Source organism: Phocoena sinus, chromosome 16, assembly GCF_008692025.1.
Source record: "Phocoena sinus isolate mPhoSin1 chromosome 16, mPhoSin1.pri, whole genome shotgun sequence".
NCBI lineage: Eukaryota > Metazoa > Chordata > Mammalia > Artiodactyla > Phocoenidae > Phocoena > Phocoena sinus.
Genome location: NC_045778.1, coordinates 84,338,788 through 84,359,119, shown reverse-complemented (window position 1 = coordinate 84,359,119; position 20,332 = coordinate 84,338,788). Strand labels below are relative to the sequence as shown.

Below are 20,332 nucleotides of genomic sequence, written 5' to 3'. Positions count from 1 at the left end.
GAACGGGCAGTGAGAGGAAGATGCTCTCCCCCCGCCGCAGCTGGGAGGGGATGCGAGACCCCATCCCCTGGAGGAACGGGGCTGGGCTGGGCGGGGGGAGGGTGACAGAAAGCCAGCCATGTGCCCTGCACACTTGTCGCCTTCCACCCTGCTGTCCTCCACCAGCCAGCCTGCTCCACAGCAAAGGTGAGGACAGCTGGCCAAGGGGCGGGGGGCGGGCGGCCAGCCCCACGGGGAGCAGGGTCGTGTGAACGGGTGGGCGAGTGGTTGCTGGGTGCCTGCAGGGACCTGTGGGGCTGGAGGCTGGAGCGCCACGTGGGGCGGGGCGAGGGCTCCCCACGGGGCCCACCCCGGTCCCCTGGAAGGCTAAGGGGTCAGAACCCTCCCCACAGGGACACGAGGGGGGCCCGGCCGGCTCTGTTCTCGGAGCAGACGAGCTCCCATAGGGAGACCCATGGGAAGCTGGGACCCAGAGTCAGGAGGGCCCTGGACGGCTCCCTCGGCTCCGCTGACAGCCCAGCCTCCCTGCCCTTCCCCTCCTGAGCACACCGACCCCTCCTGCCTGGGGCGTGCTTGTGGGGTCCCTCTGTTGAGAGGGCCCCTCCCCGGCCCCTTCCAGAATGGCAGGGGCCTTCCTGCTCCACTGAGCTTTTCCCACCCCGCCCCCCCCCCCCAAGGTGCCCAGTCCCCTGGAGGCCCACTCCCTTCCTACAGGCACTGTGCCCAGCCTCTGGGGGCGCGGCCGGTGTGGAGAAGGAGCTGAGGGCCGGCCATCACCGTGGCATCCCAGATATCACCAGGAGCCAGCCATCAGCCCAGGTCTGGGGGGCCAGCTCTTGGTGAGGGTCCTACCTCCTGGGTCCGGAGAAGAATGCCGGTCACGCAGAAGGGCGTGGTGAGATGCAATGAAATCAAACTGGCAAGAAAACATGATCAATTTGCTGCTTAAAGAAACAGTCACAAAGACTGAAGAGAAAGAAAGGCTGCCCTCCCTTTCAGCTAGAACTGCTGTCTGTCCCAGGCGGCAGCGCATCCCAGCTGGCGGGGGCGCATAAAGCCCTGGGACAGGAATGGCCAGGGCTCGGCTCCCCTTTAGCCCCTCCGGCCTAGCCGCCCTCCTGAAGGCTTCGGTGCGGGCAGCCCCATCCTGGGTGCCCTGGGTGTCTGAGCAGTGGGTGGCTGGAGGGGAGCCTTGGGGCCGTGGCACGGAGAGGCCCCCAGCCCAGGGAGCACAGTGGTCAAGGGACCTGGGAGCCCGCAGGCCTGAGGGTCCTATCAGGGCCAGGCCCAGCTGGACCATAGAGGGCGCTGGCCTGGGACGGCCCAGGGGCGACTCCAGGGCAAGGGACTGCCTGTGTCTCCTGCAGAGGCGGTCCCCCGTCTGTCTGTGGCGCTCCAAAGCCCCATGTGCTGGTGGCCATCCTCGCACTTGACCTTGGGGCTGGTCCTGCTGCCCTGGCCTGCAGGGAGGGGCTGGGAGAGCCGGGCTGGGAGAACCACGCTGGTAGTCAGGAGTGAGCGTGCCCAGGCCAGGCTGCCATCTCGGGGGACCGGGGTCCCTATCACTCTGAGACATGTGTTTCTCCACGGAGCAGTGCCTGGCTTACAGAGAGCTCCCTGTCTCTCTCTGCGTGGTCAGCACTTCCTCCCCAAGGGAGCCGTCTAGGACCAAGGCTGCCGAGCGGGGCTTGAGGTAGGGAAGAGCTCTGGGCGACCGCGGGCATAGAGGGTCTGGACGGCCCCTCTGGCCTGCACACGGAGGCCAGGCTGCCCTGCCCCAAGTTGGGGCCTTGGCTCTGCTGGACCCTCAGGGCAGGGGCAGGAAGGGGGCTCCCTGGGTAGGGGAGGGCAGCGAAGGATAGCGCCCCCTCTCTGCCCTCCTGGACTCATGCAAGGTTTCCCCTCCCTCCTCTGGGGGGCGGGTCTCAGGGTGGGAGGGCCTGGACCAGAACACCTCCTCCTAGGGAGTTTATTCTGGTAAATTCTGTTTGAGAAAAGGGCTCTGATGCTCCAAATGTTTGAAAACCACCGTCTTCCCGCTGCCCGCACCCAAGAGTCAGGCCCAGAACCCCAGGCCCCACGGGGAGGGGAGTCCCACCCCTCTCCCATCCTGGAGAGGACTTCCGGCCTGGCCAGGAGCAGGTCCTGCTGGGTGCAGGGACACCACGAATGTTCTAGTAAAGCCAGGAACAGGCAGAGGCACCACCGTCCCCTCTGGGATGTCCCTCGGCTCTCAAGGAGCCGACCAGGAAACCAGGGGGCCAAGGTTTCACAGGGAGAAACGAGAACAAAACTCTCCACCTCCTGAGACGTCATCCTGCCCGGGAAGGTCGTGCCAGCCAGAGAGCCCTGAGGGGCCGGGCAAGGGGCACCGCAAGGACCTGTCCTCAAAGCCGCCACTGCCCACGCGGTAAGCGCTTCCCCGGGGTCCTCACACACCACAGATGCGCCCGAGCCCCGATGACTTCCTCGCGGACCTTTGTTCTCTTACATTTAAACCAAGAGCAGAACTCGTTTTCTTTTTCTTTCTTTTTGCTTTTTGGTCTTCAGAGTGACAAAAAGGGGTACGGAACGCGCTCTTACAAAGCACAGGCGAGGTTTTCATCCTTGTTACGTTGAAGTCTCACTGCAGAGTGGCAGCCCCAGCACCTCCGCACGGGACAGGGGGACGGGGCGGCCCTGGGGCTGGCGCGGGGAGCCCGGCGACACCCACACTCTGGACGAACACGGAGGGGGGCGGCCGGTTGTCAAGCGCACAGAGACCCCGTGCGCCCGGGGCTGGGTTGTCCCGAAGCCAGCGGGGAGGTGATGCGGCCCTGCTCCCCTGGGCGCCCTGAGCCCGGAGGCCACCCCTGCTGCTGGGCTCTGGCCCTTCACAAACCAGAAAAGCTAAAGTCTGCGTCAGGGGAATAAACACATTTGGCCCAGAGGAGTCGCAGCGCTCCGGCGGTCTGTCCTCGCGGCCAGATGCACCCGCTGCCCCGGAGGCCTCGAACCAGGCTGAGCCCGCGGGCCGGGGCTCCACGCGCAGCCGGCCGGAAGGCTTGCAGGGTCCTGGGACGGAGCGGGGGTGCGGAGGACACCCCTGAAGTCAGGAGCTGCAGGGAACAGCCATGCCCTCATTGTCTGCGACCTGGGGGGAAGCAGAAGGGGACACAGGTTACCTCAGGGTCCAGTGCCGGGGGCAGGCCTCTCGGAGTCCAAGCACCGGGCTAGGGCGCCCACCCAGCTCTCCTGAGTCTCTCCCTCAGCTTCACCCAGCCCTCACCATCTCGGGAGTCCCGCCCCCTTTGGTGCCCCTGCCCCTCTCCTAGGGCAGGTGTCTGACCCCTGCATCCCCCCGTGCCCACCCTACCTACCAGGGGCCCTGAACTGCCCGGGGAAGGTGCAGGATCCTCAGTGGCCCAGGGACCCAGACCACAGGCTTGTCCTGCAGCCCCACAGCCTTGGGCCCGGTACACAGGGGCTGAAGACGGGCCAACTGTTCCGGGTCCTGCCAGCCGGGAGTGGCTGGGGGTTTGGGGGGGCTGACGGCTGTGCACGTGCCCCAGGCTCAAGGCTCAGAAGGCCCCAGCGTGAGAAGTGATTGACACCCCTGGAGCCCCGCCCCACCGCCAGATGCACCCTCCTGGCTTAAAGAGACCCCCCTTGGGGTCAGGGGTGGGCGGGGGTGGGGCAGAGGGCAGACCCTGGACAAGAAAATCCTCTCCCAGGTTGGTGGGGAGCCCAGGCTTCAGCCCTGCTATCTGACTTGTCCCCACCTCCCATCTGACCGCAAGGTGGTCACCCTCGACCAGGGACAGCGGACATCTCAGCCCTGCGTCTCAGGGCCAACCCCTCCCTAAAGAAAGCAGTGGGCTCTCAGGGAGGGGAGCCCCCTCAAGTCCCACAAAACAGGGGGAAAGTGTTCCCCACACTGCAGCTCTGCCGGTCACAGGAGGCTCTGGGAAGGAGAGAGCCTGGAAGGAGGGGGAGGGAGAGGCCAGGAGCCTAGAGTCCAGTGAGAACAGGCGGAGCGCACAGGGGCTGCCGGCCACAAAGCCGGCTGCTGCCCCCCAGGAGGGGAGTTGTACCCGCACCGGTGACAGCGCTCCTGCACAGGAGGAGGGAGAGATGCTAGCCGGAGCCTGGCCCAGCCCCGAGAGCGGGCGTCTGCTTTTGCAGTCTTGGAAGCCGTGAGCTGCTATGACAAGACCCCGAATGCCCTGAGACTGCCACGCCAGCCACGTGAAGGGCCCGGGTGTGTGTGCGTGCGTGCCTGCGTGCGTATGCGAGGGGAGGTGCCGGCCACCCCGGCCGAGGCCTCGGGCAGGCGAGGACACTCCAGCCCGGCCGACGCCACTGGCCGGAAGCGCACACAGTCGTGAGAAATAACCAAGCGGAGCTGTCTGAAGTCACTGTGTTTTGGGGAAGTTCGTTCACAGAGTGATCATAAACTGAAACAAATACCCTACGTGTCTGAAGGCACTGAGAGGTTTCGATTTCTCTCAGAGACCTGGGAACTAATAACTGATTATATATAAACGACCCCAAATGAGGCAAATTCAACTCTGCAGAGAACAGATCTGAAGAAAAACAAAATATATTCATAAGTATCTACACGGATAAGCTACAATGTTTTGTTTTGTTTTTTTTTTTTGCGGTAAACGGGCCTCTCACTGTTGTGGCCTCTCCTGTTGCGGAGCACAGGCTCCGGACGCGCAGGCTCAGCGGTCGTGGCTCAGGGGCCCAGCCGCTCCGCGGCATGTGGGATCCTCCCGGACCGGGGCACGAACCCGCGTCCCCTGCATCGGCAGGCGGACTGTCAACCACTGCGCCACCAGGGAAGCCCATTCCACTTATTTTTAAAATATAGAATCCAGGAGATGCATCCGCACGGAGAAATGCAAACGCTTTCCACCATCCCCGAGGCTGCCTGTGGGCCCTGAGCCCTGCGTCGGCGGAGGGGCTGGCGAAGCCTCAGTGCAGGGGTCCTCTTCTGTCACTGTTGCTGCCCAGGTCTGAAAGCGGTGACCCCGCGGCCCAGCGGCCCGGCCGGCAGGTGGGGGAGGGGAGCCGCCGCCCTGCTCCTTATCCAAAGCGCCCAGGATTCCAATGACCAGGAAAGAAACACCAGGGGTGACCACAGCAAGCTGGACCGCACACTCGCCCCGGCGCAGCTGGTCGTCGGGCTCTGACCTGTCATCCTCCTTCCCCAAGGCTCCAAGGAAAGCTCCCGGCCAGGAGCCCGACTTGGGGTGTGCAGGAGGGACCCCTCTCTGGCCATCCCCCCGCCCCATGCTTCCCCATCGCCTCGGAGCTCGGTCACCGCCCACAGGCCGGTCCGAAGGAGTAGCTCAGCATCAGATGGAGAGGGCTGGGGGCTCCAGACCCATCTCCAGAGGGATGCGAGGCATGTGGCCCGGGCAGGATCCTCAGCAAACACGGGAAAGACCTCTAAGTCCTGAGTGTAGCCCTAAGGCCCCGCTAAGGAGACTCGTCCACCCAAGGTGGCGGCTCCCAGTCTCAGGGCACCCCTGAGAGCAGGAGCTTCTGGGTATGACGTCCACTAAGCCACACCCGGACCCGGGGCCCAGAGCCCTCCGCAACCCAGGACCAGATCCCGGACCCGAGGCCCAGTACCCACAGCCGGGTCTGTCTTGCCCATCAGTGCCTGAGACAGGACGCCCCCCTCCGGGAGCACCCTGGGCTGGGCAGACGGTCGGCTCCAGGAAAGGCTCTGCAGTGTCTGCCAGCAGCACGTTTCCGGGGACACTGCCCTTGGCAAAGAAAAAGACGGAAACCATAAAACAAAATCCTGGACCTTGCTCTCGAATTCCCAACCGCCTCCGGCCCAAACTGTCTGAGCTGCCAAATACCCTCTCCAAATGCCAGTCCTGGGGACAGGCCCTCCCTGATGCTGGTAGTCTCCCCTCTGCAGGTGCCCCAGGACAGGGCGGACACCAGGCAGCGTCCTCACTGCCTGTGGTGGCTGCCGGGCCCTCCCAGCCCCCGAGTCACCAGGAGAGGCAAGGAGGGGCGGTGAGGGGCATGGAGAGGACGCGGACGCAGGACAGCAGCGATGACCAAAGCCCTGGTGGTCAGGCAGGAGAAACTCCGATGCAGAGGCCCCAGGGGGATGGGTCTTGACTCCGCGTCTGTCCCACCTCCCTGCCTGGGGCAGCCAGCGGGTGGCTCTCGGAAGCCCTCAGGCTGGCCCGGGGCCTCTGTGAGGACAGCAGGCGTTCTCATAACTGTCGGGACAAACTCGGACTCTCCCTGTACTTTCTTCTTGACTGATCAGCCAGGGAAATGCCCCTGAGACTAAGACGGGCCCTCTGCCTGGGACACACCGGCCCCTCTTTAATAATGGGACGTTCCCTCTGGGAGGGGTGGTCCCTGTCCCTTCAGCGCGACAGCCTGAGCTGACCCCAGAGCGCCCCAGCCCTGCTGTCCCCCACCCCACTTAGAAACTACGGGAAGGGCACAGATCACGGCAAGAGGCTGCCGCTGGTGGTCCTGTAGAGAGAAGCTCATTTTTCTTCCCAGCAGGAAGACACCCACTGGCTAGGAACCAACTCCACTGCCCAGCAAGGCTTGCTCACCCCTTCCCCCCAGTTCCTCCCTCCCCAAGAATCGCCCCAGTGCCCTCAGCGCAGTCCCGGCCCGGAGGCCCCTCCAGCCCTCACATCCCTGGAGGTGGCACTCCCTCTAGCCTGCGTCCTGGAAGGGGCCCCCGACGCCCCAGTGTCCCCCGCCTCCCGTGGCCAGCACCCCAGGGATCAGATCTGCCCCAGCCCTGACCGGAAGGGGCAGGCCATGCGGTCCCACAGCTGCCCGGGGGCCCAGGCGTCTGAGGGGGGAGCCACGATGCCGGAGGCCCCTCGAACTGGGAGGCGAACGCCACCTGCACCGAACGTGGCTCCCCCCGGCGGCCCCCACCGCTTCCTGCCTGCCGGGAGCAGGTTAACCAGGAAGCTTCCAGGCACCAGGGCACCCAGCGGGAGGGCGCCTCCGGCACGGGGCCACGCCAATGCACCTCATGAACAACACATGAGCCGGGTCTCCCCGTGAGGGTGCCGTGGGGCAGAGGCCACACCACCCTGGGCTCCCAGCAGTACATCCCGACCTGGGGTCTCCAGCCTGGAAAGCAGCCCCCAGCCCATTCCCCACACAGGGCGGTCAGACACCCCGGGCTCAGCTCCCTCATGGGTCTAAGCTGCCTGCAGACCGGGGGCCTGTTGAGAAGATGGGGGGATGGGGGGGCTCCCCTCCCTCCACGACAGGGCCTGGGTTGCGGGATGATGATCAGCACAAGACCAGAACGGACAAGGCCTGTTCCCCAAACCACAGCCTTCCGAAACGCGGTGACATCAGCGTCTCAGGAGCAAAGAAACAAAGCAGCCACCGCTGGAAGTGGGAACCATGGAGCCTCACGAAGAAGGAAGCAAAGGAAGGCAGCTGTGGCCTGGCATCGCCGACGCCACCTGGGGAGGCGGCCCACGGCAGCCCTGCAGGCGCACGACCTTCCACAGGCCGCGCACGCCGGGCCACCCAGCGTGGCTCAGGAAAAGCCGCTCCCTCAACCCAGCGGAGACCAGCAAGGCGCTGGCCATGCCCCCGAACACCCACCTCCCCAGTCACCCGCTTGGTCCCGTGGCCCCTTCAGCCACACCCAGACTGCACCAGGTCTGGTGAGACCCTGGCCCAGACACAGGGAGGGGAAGGGGACAGTTCCCAGGAACACCAGCTCCTCCGGGATGGAGCGCTGGAAAGCTGTTGTTGACGTCATTTCCCCAGGATACACAGAGGGTTGACACGTGGCCCACCTCCTGGTCCAGAGGCCCAGGCAGCCCCTCCTTCCAGCCAGCGCTGCCCCCTCCGTCCAGATCTGCTGTGTAGACCGGGTGTGGACCCCTCCAGCTCAGGGTTCTTAACCCAGAGACATGATGGGGCAGATGCCAACCCGCCCGGAGCCAGGCCATCCTCCCAGGCCCCTTCCTCCACAGCTGGGGAGCATCTCCCCTCGCCCGAGGTGCTGAGGGCGGGGGGCGGGGGCACGCGTCAGGCATCCGGCTCTGCCTCTCCAGGGCCAGGGGCTGCCGGATGCACAGGGGAGAGCCTGGCCTGGGAGCAAACCCTGGCTGTGCCTCCCTGGGGGCCAGTCTCCCCACCTGCGGGACAGGGCGCCACGGGCCCCCTCCCGGCGATGCAGCCCGGCGTGCAGAGTGCCGTGAACCTGGCGCAGGGCAGGGCGCGGGAGGGCCGCGCCCAGGCCCCCAGCAGGCTGGGCCCCCGTGTGCGTCACCGTGTGCCAGGCAGCGCGTGGGTCTGGGAGTGCAGGAACTTACTTCCTCGAAGGGGGAGACCCCAAACAGAACAGCAAAGAACGAAGGAGTGGGTTGTGAAGGAGCCGTGACAGACAGAGATGCTGGGATGGAGAATCCCAAGCTCTGGGGGTTCCTTGGGGTCACGGCCGTACGTGGGATGCTCAGGAGAGAGTCCCTGAGGAGGTGGCCACTGGGCACAGAGTGGGCGGGCACTGCAGCTCTGCCACACGGAGCCGAGAGCTGGGGAGGGGCGCCCTGCGTGTCTGCTTCTGTTGCAAACACAAGGACAAGCGAACACAGCAGAACGGAGGCCTGCAGGAGGAGGTCAGCACGGAGGGGCCGGGACGATACGCTCAGGCTGACTTGGGACCCCCTGGAAATGTGCACGGAATCAAAATGTAAAGGAATCTCTACAGATGGAACGAATAAAGGAGCTCAGTGACCCTACCGGTGCCTGAGGTCATGACAACCGCGGAGGTGGCGCTGTCGTGATAACTCTGGAACAGGAGTTTGACGTGCCCCCCCAAGAGCCAGAGCCCGGGGACCAAAGGCCTGCAAGCAAAGCTTGGTGCTGGCCCACGGGCGAGCTGGTGGCATCACTGACTAAGACGATTACATACGTGATGGAGTCCACATGTATTAAATGTTTTACATATAGTAGCTTTTGCACGTAAAATTATTGTGTTAACATCACTAAGAACCAAGATCTTCAGTATAAGGGGAGAGAGATGTGAATATAAAAGTTGAAGAAGTGTAAAATCTGAATTAGAAAAATCAGTGTGAAGTCATGATTTCTTTTCTCCTGAAAGAAATTCCAAGGTCTGTTAACTGCAAAGGCTAAGAAGCCACCTGGAAACGGTGTGAGCCCAGCAGCCAGCACCCCTCGCACCCAGGCAGGATGGCGGCTGGATACCAGTCCCCTTGAGAGGACCCGGGACTCCTCGGGAAACGGCTGACCCCGGGTCTGGGCCAGAAATGCCCACGGTGACCCAGAATCCCGAGTCCTGGCAGAAAGCAAGGCCGCTGCCAGAGACCCCTGTGGTCGTCAGGCGGACTCATGAGCCGATGAGCCCATGGCCAACAACGGGATGATCCGGCGTCAAAGAGGACATTCGCCTGGACTGAGAGGTGTCCACCATGTTTATGGCAGACACGCTGGTCACTCCGGAGGGTGCTGGGAACCGACTCAGACGTGCGTCCGTCTGTTCTGTAAGACCTCATCTAAAGGTGAGCAAAGTGTTACTGCAGGACGGCTAAGGAGCTGATCAGGTCACCAGGACAGAAGGGCCTCCCGACGGGCAGCTGAGGGGCCACCGTCCCACGGAGGGGTCGCACCCCAGTCCCCTGGTGCAGGAGTGCAGAGCTCGGGCCCCTCCCCGTGTGCTCTGGGACCTCCTACCCTGGGGTGGGTGCTCCGTCCAGCGTAGAATAAGTAGGACAGGAACAGGGACGAGTACTTGGAGCTGGCCGTGGGGCCCCCTGGCCAAGAGTGGTTAAGGCATCTCACCAGTGGGAGGGGCAGCGCGGGGCTTGGAAGGCCCAGCCCAGGGGGCCCGCAGCCCCTCCCCTCGGCTGGGAGGAGGCCCCGCCCCCGCCAGGGACCCCAGCAGAGCAAGTGCACACACCGGGCCTGTGTCCCGGCGCACCCACCTGGGGACGCGGCGGGGAGGGGGCGGGGCCTGAGCCCCTGCAGCAGCCTCGGAATTACAGGCCTTAGTTTCCTCTGGAACAAAATAATTACAACCCTCACAGAGGACCTGAGTTCCCTGAAAGCAACGCGGAAGTCAGCTGAGAAGCAGAAGTACATCTTTATTTAGCACTGGAAGAGAGAAAAGCCCGTTTGGGGCATTCGCCTCGAGGATACCGTTCTAGAAGAGGCACAGAAGGGAAGTGGCCCCTGGAGACGGGATCAGGACGCCTCCGCTGGGGAACTGGGCGCCGAGTCAGCACTCCCGGGGGGGGCGGGGCGGGCGGCACGGGTCCGGGCTGGCTTCCCGCGGATGTCTCTGTTTCCCGGGAGAGTCACCTTGTGAAGCCGAAAGCGGCCCTGGTGCCGCCGTCGGCCCGTGCGCACGGCCTCCGTGCACGGCCTCCCCGCACGCGCTGTGCGCGGACCCATACGGGCCTGCTGAGTGGGGAGAGGACGCGGCAGGAGAGTGGGGCCCCAACCATGGAACCCGGGCCGTCACCTTCCATGGGACAGGTGCGGCCCGTGGGATGGAATGAGGGCTTTGGGATGAGCAGATCAGGCTGGACTAAGCAGGTGGCCCATAAACGCCTCCCAGGGTCCTCGTGGAGGACGGCAGGGAGGACGCATCACAGCAGAGAGGCCCCCGTCACCGTGCAGGCAGAGGCTGCACGATGCGGCCCCAGGCCCGGGAGCGCCCGAGCCCCCAGGAGTTGGAAGAGGGAGGAAGGACCCTCCCCTGGAGCCTCGGAGGGAGCACCGCCCTGCCGGCACCTTGACTTCGGGCTTCTGGCCTCCAGAACCATAGGAAGAGATTTCTGTTGTTTCCAAATGCCCAGCGTGAGATCCTTTGTACCAGCGCCACAGGAAGTTTCATAGGGGACGAGGCTCACCCCAAGGGTGCCCTCCACTCAGAGAAACCAAAAAACCCAGCGCTCGGAGCTGCCTGCGGAGTGAGCCCCGAAAGTTCCCTGCTGGCCAGCAGCCCGGCCACTCGGGCAGGAAGGGAAGGGGCCAGGGCCCCTGCGGTTCCACGGGAGGTTGGGCCCCAGCCCTGGACCCTCCCAGCTCACACAGGGCCTGTGAATCTCCCACTGGGCTGAGAGGCTGGGACATTGGGTGGCATTCTGAGCTGTCACGGCTCCCAGGACATCGAGGCACCCGTCACCGCACCTCCCAGGCCCTTGGGGTGCGCTCCCAGTGACCGTGCACCAGGTAACGGACGGCTCCATCACCGCCTGCCCTCACCTGGGTGGTGCCTGCGGGCTGGGCGAGGCCCCAGCCCATCTGTGCTCACCCACGGCCTCGTCCTCACCCATGTCATCTCACGAATCCATCACTCGGCCCCAAGGCTCCTCTGAGGCTGGACCCCGAGACTCCTCCCAGCCGAGACCCAGGCGTTCACATGCCGGCAACCGGAGTACCCCCTCCACGGCCGGCGAGGGGCATGGCGGTCCCCGAGTTCTGGGAGCGCCCAGCAGCCCAGCCCGTCCCCCGGACCTCTGCTCCCTGCTCCCCGTGGCCCTCTGACACCCCGTCCTTGTTTGAGCCTCCGTCCTCTGGCACATCCTTCCAGCCTCCGGGCCCCCATCACACTGCTGTTCCAGAGCACAGGACCATCCACCCTCTGCTTGAAGTTCTCCCATGGCACCCCTACTCTGAGGATAAGGCCACAGCTGGGGCCTCAGGCCACCAGGCCCACATTGGGCCTCTCCCCACCCCTAAGGACATGCCCACCTTCCTTCTGCCACGGGCCCCAGCACATGCTGCTCCTTTTGCGTCCTCAGATGCTCATCCCCACCCTATTAGCTCATGATTAGCCCACTGTTCTAATCTCAGCTATATGTCACCTCCTCCAGGAAGCCTTCCCAGATCCCCAGTCCAAATCAGCTTCCTCACCAGACACTCTGCTGGGAGGTCCTTGTCCCCTCTCAGCACATTCCTGTGGGTGATTATGCACGAATCTGGGGACTCTGAGTCACAGCCCTCTCCCCAGCCCCCCAGACAAAGGCCTCGGTGACTGCACACTTCTGTCCCCCATCCAGCAGAGCATTCAGTCCTTGGTAGGCCGACCCCTTGGTGGGTGGGTGGGTGGGTGGGTGGGTGGGGAGAGAAGAGGCACCTAACCGGGTCTGAGAGGAAGAGGCCTGGGGTCACACCACCCCCGGGAGGAGTCGCTGTCACCTGTCAGGTTGGGGGGCCAGCCCCGCACTCAGGGCATCCCTGTCCCACCTGCAGGACACTCGCCGCCCATCCAGTCAGGAGCACGACCCCAGCCCCACCCCAGGGGGACATGGGAGGACTCCCGGGAAAGCAGAGCTGGAAAGCCGGCTGCAGACAAGTCCCCTTACTCCCCCCTACCCGGGAGACAGATGGGGAAACGGGGGCTCAGAGTCGCCAGCCTGCTGGGGCCAGGGCAGGGCCCAGAGCCCTCGGGAGATGTGCCCCAATGGGGCACACAAGCACCCTGGGGGCGGTGCCTGCTCAGAGCCCCTGTGCCCAGCCAGGCCCCACTGGCCTCTCCCCAGCGCCCTGGCCGCCAGGCCCCAGGCCGGCTCCGCAACTCTCACAACGTCCGCATGGGCACCCACCTCTCAGCCGAGCCTCCAGCAGCCCTGCAAAGGGGGCAGAGTCTCTCGGGGAAGAGGTGCTGGGCACACGCCCCTGGAAGGGGCCCAGCCCCACATCTGCTGAGACTCTCCTGACACACCTGCGGGCAGCACGGACAGCCCAAATCCCAAGGAGCCCCTGGCACCGCCTCAGCCGTCCTCAGGTGGCTGCAGGGTCAGCTGGGCCAGGCCGGGGTGGCCGGTGGGTGGGGCCGGGAGAACACCTTCCCCAGCAGGCCTCCCGGCCGAGCTCCAGGGCCCTGTGCCAGCCTCCCAGTCCTCCCGTGGGGGGCCCGGGGGGCCCACGCCCGCCGGGAGGTCCCTCCTCCTGCCAGGACGCGCCAGGGTGCTGGTGACCCTGGCCCCTACGTCAGCACCATCACGGGGCACTGCCACCAGCAAGCATCTCACCCAAGCTCTGCTAGGACCCTCCTCCTGCACCAGCCCCGCAGCCCTCAGCTTGTCTGGGGAAGCCCACCTTCCCCGGTGAGGGCAGTCCCCTGCGTCCCCTTCAAGGAGCAGCCTGGATGGCTGCTCCCCAGACACTTGACACCTGAAAGCAAACTTGTCCACCAGGAGACCGCGGACCCCACCTGAGCACGAGGCCCAGGCTTGCTGATGCCAGCAGATCAGCCACCTGGCTGGCACAAACCTCAGCTCAGTCTTTAAGACTCAAGAAACAAAACCCAAAAGCCCATGAGCCAAAACCACTTGGTGCTTTGGCGCCGAGAGGATCCAGGCCGCCCTGCCATGCTCCCAAAGCTCCACACCCCGCGGGGGCGGGGGGCACAGGCCCCCGCAGCAGGCAAACCCGTCCGGCGAGATTCCTCCTCTGCTTCCTGATACACAGAGCCCTGATCCCATGGGGCTGTCTCTGCCCACAGCAGGGGCACGTGGGCAAGCTGCCTGACACCAGGCCAAAGACGGGCTGGGCCCTGTGAGCAGAGGGGCGGGGCCAGGAGCGGAAGGGCACAGAGAGAGGCAGGGCCCCCCCCATCCCCGGTGGTCCGCAGGCCAGCGGGACGTGGCCGCAGCCAGGGCTGTCCCTAAGCCTGGCCACAGCAGGGAGATGCCCTAGGAAGCCCGATGCCAGGGCATCTGGACTTTCTCTGGACTGCTGCCCCTCAGGTGAGCTGGCCGCTCTCACCTGAGACCCTAGCTGCCTGGATGCCCCCAGGTCGGTGCCACGCCCACGCCCCAACACGAAGGCCAGAACTGATGGGGGATGTGCCTGGTTCCCAACAGGAGAAGTTCGTGCCCGGAATCCAGGGAGCCATGCAGGAGGTGACGTGGGAAGCAGGTGGGGGAGGGGTGGGGACAAGGCCTCAGGAGCCCCGGCAGGGACCCCGGCCCAGACGTGCCCCTCATCACTGCTTCTTCAGTCCCAGGACCCCGCTGGACCCGGCACAGCAGGGAGCAGGCACCAGCACTCCACAAAGCCCCTCTCCAGCCACGTGAGCTGGACTCGCCCAGCCCTGAAAACTCACGTCACCCGGGAAACTGGCACAGACAGGTGGGTGAGCAGGGCAGCCAGGCCACACAAGGTCACCCCAGGGTCCGGAGGTGAAGGCAGAGTCCCAGCTCGTCCTCCGGGCCAGCCCCGTGCCATGCCGTCTGCTTCTGTGGGCGTGAGCACAAGACCACTGGGCCAGGAAGAGCACTGACCCCACAGGCTGCCCCTCACAGGGGACCCTGTCATGTCCTCTCTGGTCCACCCAGGCGGCCTGGAGCCTCGGGGGACCATGGCCTGCCCGGGACCAACCAGGGGAGGACAGAGGGGGCAGTCAGACCTGGGAAGAGTGGCCACCAGCGCCAGTGACCCACGGGACACGCCCCGCTGCCCAGGCCAGAGCTGGTGGCAGCCATCAGATGAGAGCACACCCACGTCTCCCTGCACCTTGGGGCCCGGGGAAGCTCACGGCAGACGCCCTCAGCCCCTCGGCCGTTTCCGGACACCCGCCAGACATGCCACACGGTGACGCCCCACCCCACCTGGTGACACGGCAACTGCACAAGGTCATGTTTCCAACCCCAGGGGTTGACACCCCCAACCCCACAGAGGCTCCATAAGGCCTGTGGCTGGAGATCCTACAAAGGTCTCCTGGGGGCAGAGACGGAGGGCGAGGCACTGGCCCAGGGACAGATCCCAGAGCACCGGCCCCGCCACCGGGAGCCTGGAGCCCCCGGGCACCAATGTCCAGGACCCACGTGCCGGCTGACGGAGGGGAGCCCCCACTGGCAGCAGCAGAGGAGCACTGGGCCGTACGCGCTACCTCTGAGGGCAGGCAGCTCGGTGACTTTCCTCCTTCGGGCAAAGTCAGACCCCTGGACGCACCTGCGAGCAGGAGGTTGGGGAGGGGAGGGAGGGAGGCCCTGGCTGCAGCCTGGGAAGAGTGAGTAACAGAGGAAGCCCCTCCCTGCGCTCACCACCACCCCCTCAGTCAAAGCCACCACCTTTAAAACCCTCTCCTTTCTCCAAAGGTAAACGAAAAGAGCAAGGAGACCTTTTACGGTCCTTTGCAAAATGGCCGCAAAACACAAACTAGCTCTGTTCTCTGAACAGGTGGCTGACGACTCGCCTGCTTTTAAATCACCTCTTCTGTGAATCGAAAAGCTGGACAATGTTGCCAGCAAGCGGGGCGACTGTCCAGACGGCCCCCTTTAGAGCAGCGAGCCAGATGGCCAGGGGCGTCCGCGTCCCCCTGGCTCACCAAGGCCCAGGGCGGAGGGACAGCCCAGATGCAGACACGGGCTCGGGACGGCCGGCGAGAGGCCGCCCTCCACGCACACACTCACCTGGTCGGAACCCGAGTTACGTTTCAAACTGGGTTAAGAGCTCCCTTATTTCCGGGGCCATGTGTTGGGCAGCATTGGCAGCCTCTGTTATAGCTTTCCGATACATCCCCTTCTTCTTACGGTTAAATCTCAGTTTGAAAAATTCAGAGAAAGGGGAGAGTTTTGAAATAGACAAGAACGATGTAGTTGGAGAACCAAACCATGAGACTTTCGCTTCTTGCCAGGAGGGCTCGCCGTCCTCCTTCTGGCTAAGACTGATGTCCAGGACACGTGCTGGCCACCAGGGAAAACCATGAACCTTACCCCACACGATGTCCCCTACAGCCACGGTCCTTCCATCCTCGGTAACGCACTTGGAGACGCTCTGCGTGTGCAGCCTGACCGTCAGGGGTGGGACCGTCGGCCGCGCGTCCTTGGACGAGGCCGGCACAGACGCACCGTCGCCAGACGAGAGGTCACACATGTCTGGTGACGTCACTTCCGAGCTGGACGATTTGGACTCGTCCAGGCTGTCACTGCTCCACACCGACACGCTGGCACAGCCAGTTCTCCGGGGGCAGGCGGCGAGAAAAGCCAGGTCGTCACGCCCGTGTTCACCTCGGGGACACCCCTTGCAGTCGTCGTCCTCGCCGGAACTTCCAGAAGACGAGTCCGCCAGCCCAGAGCGGGCAGAGCCGTCAGCCAGGGGCGCGGGTGAGCCGGCCCGGGGGCCGCGGCCACAGCCCTTGAGCTCCTCCACCAGCTCTGCCTTGTAGACGGGCTCCTGCTCGCCAGCCCCGGGGCGGTGGGGCTTCAGGCGGATCTTGGGGGGTGGCGGGGCAGCGCTGGGGGGCAGGGGCCGCGTCAGCTTCAGCTTGGGGATGGAGGCGGGCGCCTCGGGGTCCGGGCCTCCGGGCGGGGCCTGCGGGGGGCAGAAGGGCTCCAGCGAGCCGTGCACGCGGGAGGGGATCTCCACCACCTCGCCGGTGCCCTGGGGCGTGCTGTAGGAGATCTTGATGACCGGGCTCCGGGGGACCCGGGCCCGCGCCTCCTGCCGCCTCTCCCTCTTCCTCCTCTTGGCGGTGGTGTCACCCCCACCGTTGGGGTCCTCGGGCTTTCGGGGCTCCCTGCGCGGCTGGGGGGGGGCCGGGGGGCCGGGGCTGGCCTCTGGGGGGCTCAGGGTGCTCTTGCACTTCTCGCAGAGCACCTGGCGGGGCCGCAGGCGGATGGGACTCAGGGCCAGGTGGCCAGGGTCGCGGTTGCGGGACAGGCGCCTCCGTGTCCTCTTGATGCCCCGGGGGGGCGGCTGCGGCACCCACTGCCGGTACGTGTTCCTCAGCCAGAGCGGGGGAGGGAAGGGGGCGCCTTCAAAATAGGGCGGGAACGGGGGCAGGCTTCCGGCGGGCAGCGGGGGCGGCTCGGGGCTGGCGGTCCCAGGGGCCTGGTCCCCACTGGGAGGTGGCGGGGGGCCTGTCCCCAGCTGCATCGCCTCTGTGTCGCCCTCCGTGGGGGCCGGCCCGTGGCAGCCGTTGACAGGCGGGTCCTGGGCCTGGGGCGGCGGAGCTGACGGGGGCAGGCCGAAGAGGCCGGACCTGGTGGTGGGGAGACAGAAAGGGGCGGTCAGGACAGAGAGGACGCCGCCGTGAGCAGACCCCACTCCGGAGGGCCCGGCAGGATCTCCGGGCTTTAACAGAGGCAAGCATGCCCAGCACATGCCCCGGGGGCATCCCAGCTGCCCGCTGTGCTCTGCAGTCACGCGACCCGCCCGCATGGAGACCGATGGCCCGACAAGCACCGAGCACCCACACCACACTTCGTGGCAACAAGGCGAACGCGGGCTCGAAGCTGGAGGCCTCCCGGGACCCGGTGCAGGCCTGGGGCCCAGGAAGCCTGGGGACGGGGTCTGGCTCCTGGGACGGGCCCGACCTGGCCTGCGGGGGGCCGGCTGCTGTGTGGCCAGCGGCCCTTACTCACAGGCCTCACCCACTCAGGCCCCTCCTCCCCGAGGGAAGCACTCCCAGAGGGAAGACCCCACGTGTGTCCCTGGGAGGACCCCCAGTCCCAGGACAGCCCACAGGACCGGGGTCCTGGGTGCCGGACGTGTGTCTGGGGGTGGGGGCCACTCGTGGCCAGGCCCAGCAAGGACAGGGGTCAGCCACCAAACTGCGCCCGCTCCCTCCTGAATGCTGAGTTGGGCCCACCTGTTTCCACGGCTCTCAGGTGAGGGCATCACTCAGGCCGCCCCTGCCCACCACGACCTGGAAGGACCACCCCTCCTGCCAGCACTCGGCCCCTTCCCTCAGGACCTCCAGCTCCAGGACACAGAGGGCCAGGCAGCACCGATAAGGCCACGCGACCCGTGGGAAGGGGCCAGAGAAAGCAGGAGGCCCCCCTCCCGTGAGGACCCACAGCTGAGCCTGAGCGTGTGGCCGGCACCTCCGGGGCCCCCCAGGCGGGTCTCTCTCCCCGGGAAGCTCGGGGCCGGCAGCCTCCACTCAGGTGTCCCGGCATCAAATGGCTTGGGAGTAGCGCCCTTCTAGAGCCAATGACCGTCATCCCCCAGGCCCCGCGCTGGGAATGTCGGGAGGTCACATCTGACCGGCAAGCTGCTCTGGGAGCCACAGGAAAACACATTTGCTCCAAGTAAGGAAAACCGAGGCCAAACAGGCTACACCTTTCTTCGGCGGTGACGCACATAACTTTAAACACATGCGATTTAATTTGTAAGAACTGCTTTAGCTAAAAGCTGTTAGTTTTCACTTTTTTTAAAGCACAGAACAGACTTTTAGCCAAGTTAAGAGAAACGAGGATTAGACTATTGTACCTCAGTGTTTCCCTCCCTTTTGTAATTCAATCAGAGGAGAAAAGATAAGTAAGCTTTGCTGTTTCTCAAAGTCATTTCTCAAAAATGACTTCTGCGTCTACAGGGTCCAGCAAACCGGGGCCACGGCCACCTGCCCTCTGCTTGGCCATGGAGGATGCAGCTCATTCAGATGGCTGACCTGTGACCTGTGACCATGACTGAGGGAGAAGAGGGGAGGGGGAGGAGTACAGAAAGAGAGAGAGAAAGAGAGATGGCAGTAGCCTAGGGGGGAGCGTCCAGCCACCAGCCAGCAGTAGGGGACTTGGCCCCCTGTGAGGTGGGATTCTGCGCTGGGTGGGGGGCAGCCCTTGCGATCCCTCCCCTCCCCCCTCCCCATCGCCCGTGGGCACATGGCTCTTCAAGGGCCCCCTCCCTGGGAGGACCAAGCCGTTCCCACCAGACTGGCACCTGCTGCGGCCCCACAGCCACAGGCCCCCAAGTCCCAGCCGGCCAATGGCAACAAGAAGCACAGACCACGTCTGTCGGCCGTGGCCGCACGCGGCGTGTCTCACGGCTCCTGCAGCCACCACGGGAAGCAGGCATGCACGACTTCCAAACCAGGATGGGCGGAGACTTTCAGGGGCACAGGGGTGGGAAAGGGGGTCCCAGGATCATGCCCTGACTGTCAGCCGCCTTCTCACCAGCCCCGGGTCGGGCACTGGGCACAGAGGCTCCACACCCCACGGCCCCCAGGCCGAGTCAGTCGTAAGTCAGGTGTGACTGACAAACAGCCACGCCCGCTGCCCGTGCAGGGCCCCTGCGGCACTGCTGAGCACCTGTGACAGACACCGCGTGGCCACCAGCCCTTCACGGAAAAAGTCTGCCTGTGCCCAGGTGTGGGCGACAAGCCCCCACCCAGGGGCGTGACAGGCTGGTGTGTCACCAAACCTCACCCGAGTCCCAGGCATCAGAGCGGGCACTGGACCCCGCACCTGGCTCATTCCCTTCAACAAGCCCCTCGTGGGCATTCAGAACAGGCTGAGGATTTGGCAAACTAAACCCAGGCACATGCATGCAAGCGTGCATCCACACACGTGTGCACACACATGCACCAGGGGGCCCACACACCAGGCTGGATCCACATATCTGGGGCTGGAGGGTTTCTCCCAAGGCCTCCCCAAAACCCACTTCCTGCCCACCATTCACAGGCAGCCAGGCCATGAACTGGGGGCTCACTCTGACACCCCCCGCTCATCTGCACCCCGTCCCACCTTCCCAGGCCCCTGGGCTGTCACCCCACTAGGACCCAGCCTGTATTCCCTCCTAGGGCTCTGTTCCTCACTGCCCCCCCCGTAGCCTGGCCTGTGCCCCCAGTCAGCCTGCCTGTGCTGGTGCAGAGCCCCTCCTGCCAGCTGGGGCCCAGGGACCCCAGGAGCAGGACCCCTGGGCAGCCCCTTTCCCGTCATCCCCCACCCCCCAACCTAGCTGCCCTCCAGGACCCTCCTAGGCTTGGACTGTGCCCTCGGCCAGCCGGCCCGGGGGGCTCTGCCGTCTCCTTGGCCACCTCTCTGCGCACACAGGCTGGGGACAGGTGGCCCTGAAGACTCTGCAGCTGTGGCCCATTCAGGGAGCTTTTTGCCCCACTGATCACACACAGCCCTCAGGGGGTCTCTGCATGTTCAGGACGGCCAGAGACCCAGGCCCTGACCTGAGCCACAGCGCTAAGCTGTGGGCCCCTGGGTGGGCCGGGTCTGCACCCGCCAGACGCAGACAGGGTCTGGCAGTCGACGCCGCCCTGCCGAGGCAGATCAAACTGGGAGGCAGCCTCTGCTGTGAGCAGTGCCCTGGTATGCATGCCCCCTCTGCCCACAGGGCTGTGGGCTGCAGCCTAGAGGGGGAGGTTCCTTGCAGACGGCCCGGTGGAATGGCACCGCGGCTGCCACGGCGGGCCCCGTGACTCGGACACTTCCTTCCCAGAGCTGCTGCCTTGCCCAGGCCACACCCACGCCTGCCGGTGGGTAAACAGGACCAGCGGGACCCTGGCTGCCGGGCTGCAGACCACGAGCAGGTTCTCTGTCTACAGCCCCATGAGGCGCCGTCATCATCATTCCCATTTCTCGGATGGGACAGTGAAGCTGAGGGAGACCAG

General features: G+C 65.1%; 1 protein-coding gene across 2 annotated transcripts in view; it reads right to left on the bottom strand.

Annotated features, from left to right (window-relative positions):
- Positions 1-2,498: 2,498 nt before the first annotated feature.
- Positions 2,499-20,332, bottom strand: part of PWWP2B (PWWP domain containing 2B) — a 23,115-nt gene continuing 5,281 nt past the window's right edge. The window contains exons 2-3 of one of the 2 annotated variants that reach the window (XM_032609186.1): positions 15,402-16,972; positions 2,499-3,133 (exon numbers count right to left, since the gene is read on the bottom strand). In XM_032609186.1, coding sequence (XP_032465077.1) covers positions 15,418-16,972 — 1,555 coding nt within the window. In that variant the 3' untranslated portion in view covers positions 2,499-3,133; positions 15,402-15,417. The remainder of the gene's footprint in view (positions 3,134-15,401; positions 16,973-20,332) is intronic. The other variant, XM_032609187.1, reaches the window with a different exon arrangement.